The sequence below is a fragment of the Austrofundulus limnaeus genome, unplaced genomic scaffold (assembly GCF_001266775.1).
Source record: "Austrofundulus limnaeus strain Quisiro unplaced genomic scaffold, Austrofundulus_limnaeus-1.0 Scaffold53, whole genome shotgun sequence".
NCBI classification, from domain to species: Eukaryota; Metazoa; Chordata; class Actinopteri; order Cyprinodontiformes; family Rivulidae; genus Austrofundulus; species Austrofundulus limnaeus.
The window spans coordinates 321,288-336,367 of NW_013952455.1; the positions used below are offsets into that span (position 1 = coordinate 321,288).

Sequence of the window (15,080 nt, forward strand, 5' to 3'; positions counted from 1 at the left end):
CACACACACACACACACACACACACACACACACACACACACACACACACACACACACACACACACACACGCGCAAGCACGCACACTTGTTTTTCTGTCCTCATGGGGACTTTGCATTGACATCATTTCTACTGCCTAACCCTGACCCCCTACCCTAAACCTAACCTGAGTTACACTGATCAGCCACAATATTATGACCACCAACAAGTAGGCATGGGACGGTATGAAATTATGATGGTATGATAACCGTGGGCAAAAATAGCACGGTTTCGTGATATGACAATAATTTTGTTTTGAAATTTGTATTTAAAAACAAAAAGAAAATAACTTTTCTTTTATCATATTCAACTTTATCTCTGGAAGCTGTYTTTRGATCTCAGAGGTGTTRTGCTGAAATTGTATTTACCYGTGTGCATCTGTACTTATGATTTTTAGCACCTAATGCAATTAGATTATCCTGATAAAGTTTACACCTAATAGGATAACTGCTTTTCTGTTGCTTTATTAGTTTAAATAAATCAGTGTATACTGCACGACAAGTCTTTTAATGAAGCAATGTATCAAGTTTTCATCGTGTTTTAAATGACAAAGGGGTTTTTGACGTAAAGATTATATAATTATATGCACACAGAAACAAGAAATCACAACTATGAAAGTGTGTTTATGAAACGCACGTTCAGCTAACGAGCTGCTCGGCTAAAGGAGGCATTTAGTTTTATCACCTTTCACATAAAACTTATCAAATACACAATCCAACAACTCAAAACAGTTTTGCAGACAAGTTGTGATCAGTGCATTAACAACARCAACACGGTGRTRTGTTTCACAATCTGATGCTAACGTTAGCTCGTTCATTTCAAGCTAGCATAAACTTTACCTGGAGCTGCGATCATGTTAGATGTKTTGCCTCCACGGTCCACATTGTTGTCATCTTTATGGAATCCTAAGTATTTTCATATAGCCGTCTTTATTATTTTAGACAGGGGAAAGGTTTGGGGACCTCTGTTCTTCAGCCACCACACAACCCTTGCAGAGCTGCGAGTGACGACAGGCAGTCTGCTGCGGGAGTGCGCGGGTGAGGGGTCGCGGGGGAAAGTCTGCAGCGGCACAGACTGGAGGAAAAATAAACAAAAAAAACGCTTTCCGTTCTGTCCTTCCGTAGGCACGGTATGACAGAAAATTATAGTGGTTTTGAAACCGGTATTCGTCCCATGCCTACCAACAATTCATCCTGCTACAACACTGGTCTCACAAAGCCCACCAAAATATTTTTCAGAACCAATCCCTCCCCCTTTACACCATCAATGTGTCTCCAGCAGGAGAAACACACTCACATATATGCAGCTTCACATATAGTTAATGCCCCCCACCCAAAATACCTTGATGGTCTGATAGGAGCCGCTGTACAGGTGGTTCTGGGAGGCCACCAGAGCTCTGACCCAGTGATTCAGACCCGTCAGCTCCTTCTTCAGCTTGAGTTCTGTTCCCACGATGTCCCACACCTACCAACACAAGCATGAGGTCCCATCAAAACACCACAGGCCTCTGCAGTTCACTGTCACAGGTCCGATTGTGTGGTTCCCCATCTGGGACTCACTACCAGAACTTCTAGATTTCCGTTCTTAACGTAMAATCACTTTTTACATGGTACCTCTCCTTCTCATGAACCTGCTGGTACTCAGTTGAAATAAGCTACAGACAAATCTTTCACTACAGGACATTGGCTAAAACAGGAAGTTATGACTCGTGTTGCACAATACCTGCAGAAGAAGTTTTATTATATTTTATCTTTTAAATTTGTTGAAAAGCCCTTCTCTACACTGCTTCTGATTGGGTCAGATTTAGGGTATCCATTAATAAAAGACTCTTRAGGAACCTGGTCCAAAGTTAAGAAGTAGCCAATAAGAGACACAACTGGGCAAGACCCAGGAATCTGCTCCAAGCTACTGATAACTGTAAGGCTACGTTCACACTGCAGGTCTTAATGCTCARTTCTGATTCTGAAGGGAAAAAAAGTGTTTTCRGCGTGAATATTCACATTATATTTTAAATGCGACTTCCATCTGACTCCTGTGTGAACTCTTCATGGCCTGATGTGACCCACATGTGCAGAAGATGTGACGTCTCATTCAGCCCACTGTTTAAAATATTAGCTTAACATGGATGCTACATGTTAGCATGTCGATTCTGGAGCTGTTGTGCAGTCAGAGCTGATTAAATAATTATTTGACATGCATGTTTAGTTCACTGTTTAGATTTTCACCTGCCTCTGACCAGATTTGGATTGAAGCAAAGTATCGATTCAGTGACTTTAGCATCGATAAGGTCAGACACAAACATTACTAACATGTTTCTGTGGATTCTCAGTCATCCAAGACATGGAAAATTAAAACAAAGATGAAGRAACTGGACTTCTGTTCTGAAGCTGAAGACGTGTGGAGCTATAGATGTAAATTATAGGACTCGAGGTTGATGTCTTTATTACATGGATCGATCTGCTCACCCCCCACCTCACTGATGTAAAGTCAGATGAAATGAAACAGAGTGTTCAGACAGAGGTCGCTTTGGAAAATATCAGATGTGTGTTTGATTCAGTACCACATACTGAAAAGGCTTGGGYTGGATTTGAAATAAATCAGATTTGTCACGTTCAGACTGTCAGGAAAAAAATCAAATATGGGTCACATGGGGCAAAACAACAAAGGGATTTCTGCATTTGCCTGCTGTGTGAACGTATCCTAATACTGTATATATAGTTTGAACACAGAGGAGTTACTAGCACCGAYGCTATATTGCCTTATATGTATTAGCTCGGCGCTAGCACGACAAACAAGCTAAACTGAGGTCCTCCATCCATATTTTCAGTTACAGRCTGAGTCATTTCTACCTTCTCCTCTCTGTCAACGCTCTCTGGTTTCATTTAAAAGAGACAATCATCAGATATTTTCCAAGATTAACCTTCAGGGTGGATATAGCTCGCTCACACCGAGGACCTACCCACGTCATCATTTACCCAGAATGCTTTGTGCGTAAATAAAATGGCCCCGTCTGTGTAATATATTTTGAAATTTTTAGTTTAAAAATTATAAAAACTAAACATCCTACAGTATTTTTAGTCTTTTATATGTTTATCAAATAAAGTCTAATGTTACAACTAATCATGGATCCCTTTAAGTCAATATAAACAGAAAAAAAGCTTAACTCTAATTAACACACGATTCAAGGGGAAAAAAAGCTGCATATAAACCTGAGCTGAGGCACGTACTGGTTGATGAGGTCACAAAGGGAAGAGGAAGAGGAGGAGGAGCGAAGAGTTGGGTAAGAAAGGAAAGTCCCTGTGTACGCGCTCTGATTTCAACATGAAAACGATGCCTGTGCTTCGACCTGACACTGACATGTGTCTGTGAGAGAAGACTTCTTACAGCTCACTCTACCTTGATGGCCTTGAGGGAGCCGCTGAACAGCATGTTGTGGGAGGAGACCAGAGTGCACACAGGGTTGTCATGGGCACGGATGGTGTTGACCTTCTGCAGAGTCTGGATGTCCCAAACCTACGCAGCACAACGCCAAACTTTACTTCAYGCCAACAACTCGGACCTGAAACTAAGCAGATGTGCTCCTGCTGAAACTAAGAGGAGGAAGGAACTTACGATGATGGTGCAGTCTGCAGAGCCGCTGTAAAGCTTGTTGCTGTGGGAACAATAACAGAAAACGTTATGSTTGTGGGGGAGGACCAGCTCTCCCAGCTGACGTAAAACACTGAACAGAACATGTGGTTTTTGTGTGTGCAGCTCGTTACCCTTGGATACACAGAGCCAGCACGATGCCGTCATGACCCTCCAGGGTTTTCTGGCACTTGTAGGTCGTGCAGGTGTCCCAGACCTGACAGCAAGTAAAAAAAAAAAAAAAACACATTTATATATATGTGTAGGGATCATAACGTCTACACATATWGCTTTTTGTGTTACTTTCTTTCCATTTAAAATGATTTCATGGAATGTGGAGACTGTGTTTAAACTAAAATCACAGCTGCGTCCACAGAAAAGGCTTTCTTATCTCAGAGTACCTTAATGGTCTTGTCAGAGGAGCCAGAGAAGAGCAGGTCTCCAGTGGAGTACACACACAGACACCAGACAGGACCCTGGTGGCCCACAAATGTCCCCTTACACTTGAAGATCTGCTGCGGGTCGTAAGCTGCAACACAAACAGAGTYGAGTTCTGAGTTGCTGGTGGCAGAAAGCAACTGAGAAACACAAACGAGAGGAAAAAACAGACATTTTTATTTGACAGTTGTTCAGAGAAGRCCCTGAGGAGACCTGCAAATCAAACAAATGTCCTTCTCTTGCTTGCTTGCTTTCTGTAACATAAGACTAAGACATGTTGGTTTTTGTGTTTTCTGCTTGTTGCTGTAATTTTGTGTTGAGGGAAAAAAAAACAAATAAACCCCAATTATAATTTTTTGTTTGTCTARCCTGGGTCTCAGAATCGTCTAGCCCACACATGTCAAACTCAAGGCCCACGCCAGATTTTATTTTAAATTTTTAGTTAACATGAAAATTGTTTCTTATATCAATAGTAAACTTTAAATTTATGATTAAAGGCGACAAAATAAATTAAAAAGGTGAAAGATAATAACAATTGTCCTGCCTCTGAGCTGTTGGGTTTACTTAACTGAGCAGTTTAGATGGATAGCTCAGTAATAACGTCTGAAAATAAGCTGCTTTAAAGTCAGCATCAACTAATAACTAAACCTGCCATAATGCAGCTACTCACTAGAAACTCATCAGTGAGTAAAACTTTACAAATTTTACTTTTAATAATATTTCTGTATTTATTTCAGATTTAGTCAGTCAGACACTCAGTTCTTATCAGTATTTATATTAAAACACTGTTTAGTCAAAGTTAAACATGAAACGTCAAAGTTCATTAAAAGTGGCCCTTCGTGGGCCACCATAACGCTCAAGTGGCCCTCGGTGAAAATGAGTGTGACACCCCTGGTTAAGTTCAGATGGACGTTTTAATCAACCAATCAGATTTATAATGGAAGCAGTGGGTGTCATGARATCTTCTCACTAAATGACCAAAATACATAAAAAAGCTTAGATGGTGCTGATCTGCAAGAAGAAACTTTGTTTTTACAAAAAGGAATCTTTTTAACACCTGATATTATCTGTTTGGTTAGCAGCTGGCAATGATACACACAGCCAGGAGACCTTTAATGAAAACAGCACAGAAACACAAACCCATTTATCCAGACAAACRGATAAGAAGGATGGATTTCATATTCAACTGAAAATTAATTGTTAAACAATTTYTCTTTGATTGCATTTGCTGAAGTGATTTTAAAACAGGCGCTCATCACTTTGTACCCAAACTCTCCTACCAYAAGTTTTCTTTGTACTCATTTGTGTGGTTTGAAGTAAAAGAACAGAGTTGCCACACTGCCCTTTACAACAGTGCTGAAGMAAATTTCAGTTAACCTGTTTGTCCCAATACTGAGTGAGCACACTGATATCTGTTTACGTTTGTTAAMATGACATTTGCTGTCTTCAGTTTGTTTTTCATGCTGAATTTCATGCATCTCAACTTCGCCTGCTTTGTTCTCAGAATTACTAAAAGTGTTTAAGAGAAACAGTGTCTGAAGTGATGTTCTGACAAATAGTTTTTAACTGTTAATATCTCAGCACAGAGTATGGARAAAGAGGCTAAAGTCTTTGACCAGGCTAGGCTAATGGTTAGCCAAACAAGTGTGCTATGAAAAAAAACATTTCAGGACTAAAACACAGTTTTATTTCTCAAACAAATGAACACAACATTAGCTTATACTAAAACTTTGCTTTAAAGCATTATGTTTGGTTTGTTGATGTTTCCTCAACTGAACAGCTTCCATGTCACTACACACATGAACGCAGACAGGCTGATATCAAAACTRCTGATTGCATCAATCCATCAGGAGAATATTTAAGTTTTGATGGGTGAACTTGCATACTGATATTTACTGAATCATTCAAATCTTATTCAAAAGTTCAAAAGCTATTAGTTCCACTGAGGGAAAGTTCAGGACAACACAAGGAACAAAAAATACATACAGCCCAGGATTCCCATGTTGAGTCTGGCGTTGATGTGGGACAACTCGTCCTATAATGACACACGTATCAAATATGTTCAATTATAACCTCATTTAACATGCGTCAAACATTTAGATTTATTGTCCGATATCATTTTAAATGCTTGTTTTTATGTGTAAATTTCAGGTTCTGCAAGTTCTGGATTCTGTCATTGCAGGAGGTAAAAAAAACTTACATTAAGCATTGAGGCATCTCTCCTAAACTCCATTAGGTCCTCGCTGAGTTTACTCTGGTTCTCATCCAGCATATCTGAAAACACATGCAGACACACATTTAGAGCAAGAAAAACAAGGTGAACTAATCAACATCTAATCTATGAAAGTAGGTTTTTGAAGTAGTGATGCTTTATTTTTCTTCTATTAAAAATCAGATTAATTCATATCCGTTCAATTATTTCCACTAATTGTGGTTCCTTCATGTTTTGTCCAACACTTGCATTTCCAACTCAACAGAACTTTAAAAAAAGCACGTTAGAAATCTTTTTCTTTTCTCACCAAATTTAAGCTCCAGGTTTTTCTCCAGCTGATCCAGCTTCTCAGAGAGTTTGCCCAACATGGAGCGCAGGAAAGCAATATCTTGGTCCTTCTGAGCCAGAGTCAGCTGCATCTCATGGAACCTGAACACGACCACAGATGGCTTTTTTATACGCGTTGAAGGATTACGTAATAAATATATATATAAACAATGAAAGGTTAATTAGATTTTAAAATGTTTGGATTCAGAGTTGCAGCTCACCTGTCATCAGTCTGCTGCAGAAACTCCTTCAGACCCTCAAACTTACAGACCTCCAGGTGTGTCTCATACGTATCCTGGTTTCCTATGAACGTACAGCTGTTGGAAAGAGGAGGCTGCGGTGATTAGTGGAAAGTGGCGTTATTTAAAAAATAATAAATGAATGAAAACAGCCATATTTTCATCGAAATAGAAATATCTGCTTTTATCTGTTGGTTGACAAGTAGAAAAGACTCACCCATATTTGGAGTGAGGACACTTGATGTGTTCGCACTCCTTAAGGTGAGCTTCCAGGTTCATGGTGAGCAATGGGGGGCAGGAGGGGTTGTTGGGGCACCGTACTGGCCTGTAGTCACACGTGGCCTCGTGTTCTCTGCGCAAAACCACAAACGTTGGGATGAATTACAGCAAAATGGCGACAAAAACATGACCTCGTTTTACAGTCCGGCAAATGTAAGGCCAGTTCTGGGGGTCCGTACTTGCGCGAGGACAGTTTGATGGTGAACGGGCAGCCCAGCGGGTCCACCTCGAACGCCCCAGGTTTCCCTGCCACCGAGGTGGTGGCGGCTGCAGCTCCACTCGCGCCGCTGGTCGTGGCTCTGCAGCCGTATTTACAGTGGATGAAGAGCTCTCCGATCTGCTCGGCCACAGCTATGTTGTTCACGACCACCGTCAGCTTGGCAGCGTCCACGGGGCACTTATCTGTGAGGACGGATGGACATTATAATGTTTTTAATAAGATGAATTTCTTTACATCCTGACTGCAAAACAAGAAGCTGATACTCACCTGAAGTCAAGGCACAGCGTCTGCAGAAGGTGTGCTGCAGGGAAGAAAAACCAGGAGAAACTTACAACTTCTCTGCTTCTTTGTTCATACTTTAAATCCTTTGAATATTTAATATGTTCTGACATGTTTATTACCAATCAAAACAAGTGTAGTTTTCATTCTAGATGTATACAGATTCTAAAATTAACTACTGACAATTAATAACAGTTTATCATCATTATTATTATCAAAGACAGAGAAATACAAACTTTGGTTCTGAGCAACAATCTTGCTGTTTGTCAGCTCCAATTTAAAACTGTTAAAATGGACCGTACTGTTGCACTAAGATGGACTGAATGAGAATTGCTTTGGCACTTTGAGTTCAAAATTTTTCAGTTTTAAAATCAATCAAACGAGTATCTTTGATATATTTTTTAAAAAAAAACTGCATGGTTCTTGAGACAAACGTCCAACAGTACTCTCTGCATTATCAGTGTTTCCCACTAATTCAGTTTTTTTCAGAATAGAAGTTCATTAAACCCTATGAGAATGGCAAACTATTAAATGGTTAGTTCAAATGAACTCGATGGCTTGAATGAATAAAAGAAATTAAAAATGAAAGCTTGGACACTGCTAGCATAACGGACAGGTTTTTGATGGGGCTCCCATAAAAACACAAAGCAGATGCTTCCAAGCTAAAGAAAATAGGACGAAGCAAGTCTTGCCTTTGGCAATGGTGCACAATGATGGGTAATGAGGAGACACCAGTGTTGTCTGTCTTAAAGTGCTAACTTGTGACAGTTTGAAGCCTAACAAGCCAAGACTCCATTTGGAGACAAAACAGTCAGTTGACTTTTTCAAATAAAAACTTGTAAACCACAGTGCTTTACTAAAGCTGCATCTGAGCCAGCAAATGCTCAACTCAGCTCATATAAAGTTGCCAACCAAATGGCACAGTGTAAAACGTCACACAGAACTGCAGAGGAATTGATATGGTTTCAGCTCTGATCGATGACACAGCAACCAGAAAATTATGGGCCATTTGTCTGTCCAATAATCCCATCAGGTGTTTAYGACATGTCAAAGGACAGAGGAGCAGATAAACGATAAGGTGTGGGACAGCTGCCGCTTTTCTCTGCAGAAGCCACTGACAGTAACAAAGACTGCTTACTGATAACTCATGTCAGATTCATAGATGGAGATGAGATGAGCAACTGCTTTTTTCCAAACAACTTAWTGGTAGAGCCACTGCAGAAGAGCCGTTTAAAGTGATCGACTCTTACATGAAAGAAGCCAATCTGAAATGGGAGGACTGTGTGGGGGTCTGGACAGAGAGACAATGGCTGGCAAACACCAAAGGCTGCAAGCGCTCATCACGTAGACGCACTGCATGATACACGGCAAAGCAACAGCTGAGTCCCGAACCGAATGACGTAATGACCGATGTCATCATCACAGTAAACTACATCAAAACACACAACCTGTGCCAGGGCAGAGATGCAGGAAATAAACAAAGTGGAAACTGAAAAAAAAAACACAACCTGCGAAAGCACAGATTTTTTTTCGGCTCTGGTCACTAAAAAAAATATCACGTGTTCTTACACTCATTTACCTGTTCAGATCTACCACAAGTTACCAACAACAATATGTGAATGTCTGAGTGATATGTGCGAGTTATACAAAACCCATCRACACAGCTGTGGACTGATTAGTGGTGGTTTTATTCTGCAGACACCAGCAGCCGGCTAATCAGTGCCCAGAACCAGGAAATACACCTTGAGTTACCATCATCTTCACGTCCTGACCCTGCCTCATGACAGTGTCTTAAAGGGCAGGCTATTTCTACACGGAGTCCAGACGTCACACATTCAGTCCTCAGCTAATGTTCCATCACGGTTCTTATGTGTTGTCAGTAGCTATGTTTACATGCACAAAATTTTTTGATCGGATTGAAATGTATTCGGATTAAATAATCCGAATGTACTGTTTACATGGACACAATCCTATCATGAAAAATGTTTACATGCGCAGTATTGTAAATTTTCAGCTCTACTTCCGTGTTACAAACGTAAACAAAGCTCCTCTGTGCACTCAGGACAGACCTGTGTCAGTTTTTAATAATGGTAGAGACGTCGTTACTCCTCGGCTGAGCTGCAGATGAAGCAATACGTGCTTTTTATTTTTTGCGAAGCAATGTCTGCTGTTTGTTTCCTTTTTCATCTGTTAAGAGAGCGAGGAGATAAAGTTCTGCGCAGTGCAGCGCAGCTGGAGCGCTGCTGTCCCACCGAGAAAATGAAAGTCAGAAGACATGCACACAGGTCAGTTTTCTACAATCAGAATAAGATGATCCGATTAAGTGTTTACATGAACCTCATTCCGATTATCAATCGGCATAAACCACCCGACTCATTCGGATTAAAAATTCATTCGGATCGAGCTCAATCGGGTCAGAATAATCCAAACGGGCTGTTTACATGACGCATTTTTATTCCCAACGACCTTTTAATCTGATTACTTTTGTCCATGTAAACGTAGCTAGTGTTAAACCAGGCTTAAATCTAACTAAAAGCCTCCTGAGTCTGTRAAACCCTCATCAAGACCCAGTCTGCACATAAAATCATCAATTTAAGCAGAAATAACCACATTATAAAAAGATATACATACTGTTCACCTAAGAAAAAACTAAACTACGTGAAGTGTCTTTAAAAATCAGTGGATAAACAAACTCCAATGAATTTCTTCACATCTGTTGTTTCACAGCGAGTCCCGGTGGCCGTCATGTGGCAAGGTGAGGTCCASGGTCTTTGAAGTGCGAGATGAGATTTGCATCTTTTTGGAGGAAGACGGAAGTGATGGAACGAGTTCCTCATGAAACTTGCACAGCTCAGWGACATGTTTCTAAAATTCAATGAACTGAATTTGTGGATGTAGGGTACAAACACACCTCTCACATCTGGCAGATAAAGTCCCATTATTTAGCAGAAAACTTGTGATGCAKGAGCAGCGAGTGAAAGATGGACTCATGTGAGAGCTTGAAATCATTCATGAAAGAACTCATCTCTGCCCTTCAGAGACACTTGCTGAAGTATTTTCTGGTGAAGGACTCCAAAGAATACATCTGGATCAGTGACCACCTTTTTGGTGCGACACCTGTCGACCTCAACACATCAGAGGAGGAACAGTTCATTGATGCCACTACTGATTCAAGGCTGCAGTTTAAGTCTCAAACAGCTGAGTTTTGGAGTGGACAAAGATTACCCACTGCTAGGTAAACGAGGTGCCTTTTGCTACATCCTACTTCTGAGAAAGGTTTTCAGCTGTGGCCTCAACCAYGAGAAAATACAGATCCAAGCTGGACAYTRAAAATGAACTCCTGTTTTTAAACTCAGGGGGAGGCATTTTTTATTCATAGCAATGATGGACATTAGGGATGTAATTAATCTTGAATCGATTATAACTAAAATRTGAACCGATTCATAAAAACAAATGAATCGATTTCAGTGTTATTGCAGTAGAGTTGGGCATTATTAGCAAAAAATAATAATCACAATTAATTGTGGTATTTAGCCGATAACAATTAATTTAACAATTAATCCCCTGGAGCCCCTGGACACCCTCATGTCCTTCCTGGTCACATGACCAATTTAGTGGGAAAGATTTGCTCTTCATAAAAATCAGTTCCAAATTGTATCAAAATTACAGACTTCAGGTTAGACATCTAATTTTAAATTGTGTTGATAAATAAATTACAGAACTTTTTTTGAATGTTCGTCATATTTGAAGGAGAGAGGAGCAGCGAGCGGACTCTGTCTGGTTGCATTAATCGTGTTAATCGTCAAGTGCCAAAAAGTAATAGATTAATGTTTTTCTGACAATTAATTGCACACGATAAGATTATGCCCAACCCTATATTGTAGAACTTTGTTATGTTTGATATTTGATCGCTTTTGGCCACCAAAAGTATTTTTGATGACCTATTTATTTATTTTGAATTTATATTCTGTTACTAAAACAACAGACAGGTACCATTTGATACAAAGACACAAATGCTGACGGTTAAAGAAAAGAAACTTATTAGGTTATAAAATGGCTACAATTTATTTTGTTGATAAAAAAAACAACTAATAATCACAATTAAATTGGAGCTTGAGTAAATCGTTACAACTCTATTGAATATTGGCAACAGTAAATAAATATTTACACTTAATTACATTGGTGGTTTGCTTTGTTATTTTAAAAAGGTTTAATTTATCACAACCTGTAATTTATTTCAGTTTTATTTTTTTAGTTAAATTGTTAAAGAAAAGGTTCAGGTGAGAAATAAACTGCAATGGACTTTGAAAACAAAACGTGTGTCTCTGCTTGAAGGCTGTATGTGTGTCGAGGGGGCACAGAAATTGTTTTTATAAACTAGGGCTGTGAAATTAATCGAGTCAACTCTGATTAATTTTAGTGCTGCATGGGCATGGATTAAAAATTTTAATCGCGATTAAAATTTACAGTCACTTTACTATGACTGAATATGTAGGTTTGTATATATTGCAATGCACTCAGTGCATGCCAGGTCATGTTTGTAAATGAGAAGTGTTTCTCAAACAGTTTACCTGGATAAATAAAGGTTAAATAAATGAAATTAAAAAACTCCATGTGTAACACATTATGTATAGGTTTTTTTTCTTTTTGTCTTCTTATGGCTTATTTTTATTTATTTATGTTTTGCTGACAACTGTGACCTCAGTATCTATCTTTCATTTGGAATGAAAATCCTTGAATTGTTGATTTAACCATTACTCTGCACAAAATTTGACTGACTCAAATATGTTTGGAGCATTTTTAGGTCCTGTTTTATACACAAAAATCATGTCTAAGCATCAATTTTGTTTTCTAAATAAAAACATTAAAAACTAATTAATAACTCAAGTAATTTATTTTATCAATATCCAATAGAAATGTATTTTAAATTTAAGATTAATTATGATTAATTCACAGCTACTTTGGGATTAATCAGATTAGAAATATTAATCATTTGACAGCCCTATTATAAACCAAAGTGGGGAGCAGAAGATAAAAGTTTGTGAACCACTAGTTTTTACCAAGTTTATCTTTTRACTTCACGAAACTAAAACTTCTCCTGGTCTGTGGTAACGTAGTTTCCATGTTGTGTACTTTAACTATTGTAGCTCAAGTCAAAGAAACAGAAAACTTCATCACTTTACAAGCTTACAAGTTGGAAGAAGCCCAACAATCAGAGCTGAAATRAAAAAAAAAGGTGTGGAAAGTGAACCCACCCCACATGTGGTGATGACGGGGTCCTTGAAGACRTTGCAGCACAGCTGGCAGCAGAGTTTTACTGAAGGCTGCTCAGCAAACACCTGGGGCTCCTGTTCACAAACATAAACTCGTGTTACTCCAGGCAGCCATGTTGGGTTCAGCTTCAGTTCCAGGTCGACTCTGTTTCTGTGACAACAACTACAAACACATCTGTAAAACATCTGCTGAGTTTGTGTTTAGTTGAGTTCAGGGCAGGCACGTACTGTGTCTTCTTCTTCTTCGTGCAGAGAGAAAGTGGAGCGCAGCGACATGTTAGACTCGGAGTGGAGAGACCGAACTGAGATGGCTGAATCAGACCTTCGGGGAGTGCCGATAGGAGGCTGGGTCAAAAAAAACAACAAGGGTTCTTACATCAACGGCAGCTCTGCGCATCTAAGATTATTTAAGATTATCTGACCCTTATAAATGATCTGTTTAGATAAGTTTAATCAGACTGAATCAAGCTGAGAAGATCGGTTTACCATTCCTTCATCATCATCACGAGGGGAGTAAGTCAGAGTGCTTGAAGAGGAAGAGGGAGTTCTTCTGTGCTGYTTGTATGTAGTGGATCCTTCAGCTGAGAACATAATATCAAAGCATGGCTCAGGAGAGATAAGACCAGAGGAAGGGAGTATGTCAGAAAGAATTCAGGAAAAGAAAAAGAAGATTAACGGACAGTTACCTTTAGACCCAGAAGCCACTGCTGAGAACGTGGGGCCAAATGATGCGTCCATCCTGCCCTACAGAGAAGAAGAGTTACCTCCAGTCACTAACAAAACTAATCTAACAACAAATCAGCCAAGTCTGACAACATGCTAACGCTCTTAACCATTTTAATGTATTGTTTCTTATTCATAAAGGTCTAAATCCAGAGAATATAAACACAAACAGACTCAAATTTTACCCCAGAGTCTGCGAGAGGGGTGGAAGGACAGCTGGAGGTGGGCGATGAGGCGGCTGCTGCTCCTCCGGTGTACTGGCTGTAGCGAGGGGTCTTACTACTGCTCCTAACCCAGATGTCTCACATGTGAACAGGAAACATCCACAGCCAGCTGAGCCGCTAAGCCTGAAAACAGCAGGAGGAACAGAAAAAATATAGTTATATTTTTAAGACATAAAATAAAATAAAAACAAATCAACAAGGAAATTATTAAACATCAGTTCAGTTCCAAAGGCAGGAGGAACTAGTTTGTTCAAACTTTGTGGACATTTGGATTGTGGCTTTTTAATGACCTCAGTTTGAAAACTGCACAAATAAATCCTGAATGCACCATGACATGATGCAGCTGTTTTCAGATGAGCATGAACACCGTCGTGTTCTTTTCTAAGGTGGAGTGATTTTACAGTTTACAACTTCAGTCATTTTGAACATGYTTTTATGATGAATTGGGTGCAAAAGTTGTGGATTTTCTCTAAATGACAAATGCAGGCTCAATATAAACACACCCCACTTTGTTAAATGTTTCTTAACAAGCAGCTCCGAAGTAAAGCTTTTGGCATAATTCTGGCTGATATATTTGACCACTCCTCTTGACTGAATTAGATCAGTTCATTGGTTGGTTTTCTGACAGAGTAAGCTTTTTAGCACAATCCACACATTTTAACTCAGGTTAAGATCAGGGCTTTGGAAAGGCCATGCCTGAAGTCTTATGTCAGACTTTTTTAAGACAACAGTTGTGTGTTTAGGATCATTGTCCTTGTGCCTAAATTTTAACCACCTGTTAATCTGAGGTGAAGTTGAAGAAGTTAGATATAGGACTGCAGTGGCACCACAGAATGACACTACCATCACCGTGCTTTAGAGTTGGTTAAATGTTTTGCTTGAAAGCCTCACTTTGATTCCTTAAAACAGGGGYGTCCAAACATTTTGTCACATGGGCCAAAATCATAAAGTCAGAAGGACTTGAGGGCCAAAAACATTTTTCCTTTACCTGCTCAACAATAAACTAAGCTTTAAATACTTTAATAAAACAAATAAAGTAGTCAGATTTATTGCTGGAAATGGATGTGTAAATTAATCTAGATCCAGAAATTTAAAAAAGTGTTTTGCAGGATTTCTGTTATTGAAAGAAATTTAGCAATTTTCTGGGTTTCAATTGTGGAATAAATAACCCAGTTTTGTCAATTCTGATCAATAAAATCAGG

The 15,080-nt window shown here is 39.3% G+C and overlaps 1 protein-coding gene across 1 annotated transcript; it reads right to left on the reverse strand.

The window, feature by feature from the left end:
* Nucleotides 1-1,378: 1,378 nt before the first annotated feature.
* Nucleotides 1,379-13,996, reverse strand: traf7 (TNF receptor-associated factor 7; the record flags this gene model as incomplete). Its single annotated transcript, XM_014008816.1, is given in 17 exon segments — nt 1,379-1,501; nt 3,434-3,550; nt 3,650-3,689; nt 3,799-3,881; nt 4,066-4,193; nt 6,089-6,137; nt 6,303-6,376; nt 6,622-6,743; nt 6,863-6,958; nt 7,098-7,232; nt 7,339-7,561; nt 7,647-7,680; nt 12,914-13,006; nt 13,160-13,276; nt 13,418-13,512; nt 13,618-13,675; nt 13,840-13,996. Coding segments are annotated over 16 exon segments (1,581 nt in total), but the record flags the coding sequence as incomplete, so codon positions are not given.
* Between the last annotated feature and the right edge of the window lie 1,084 nt (nt 13,997-15,080).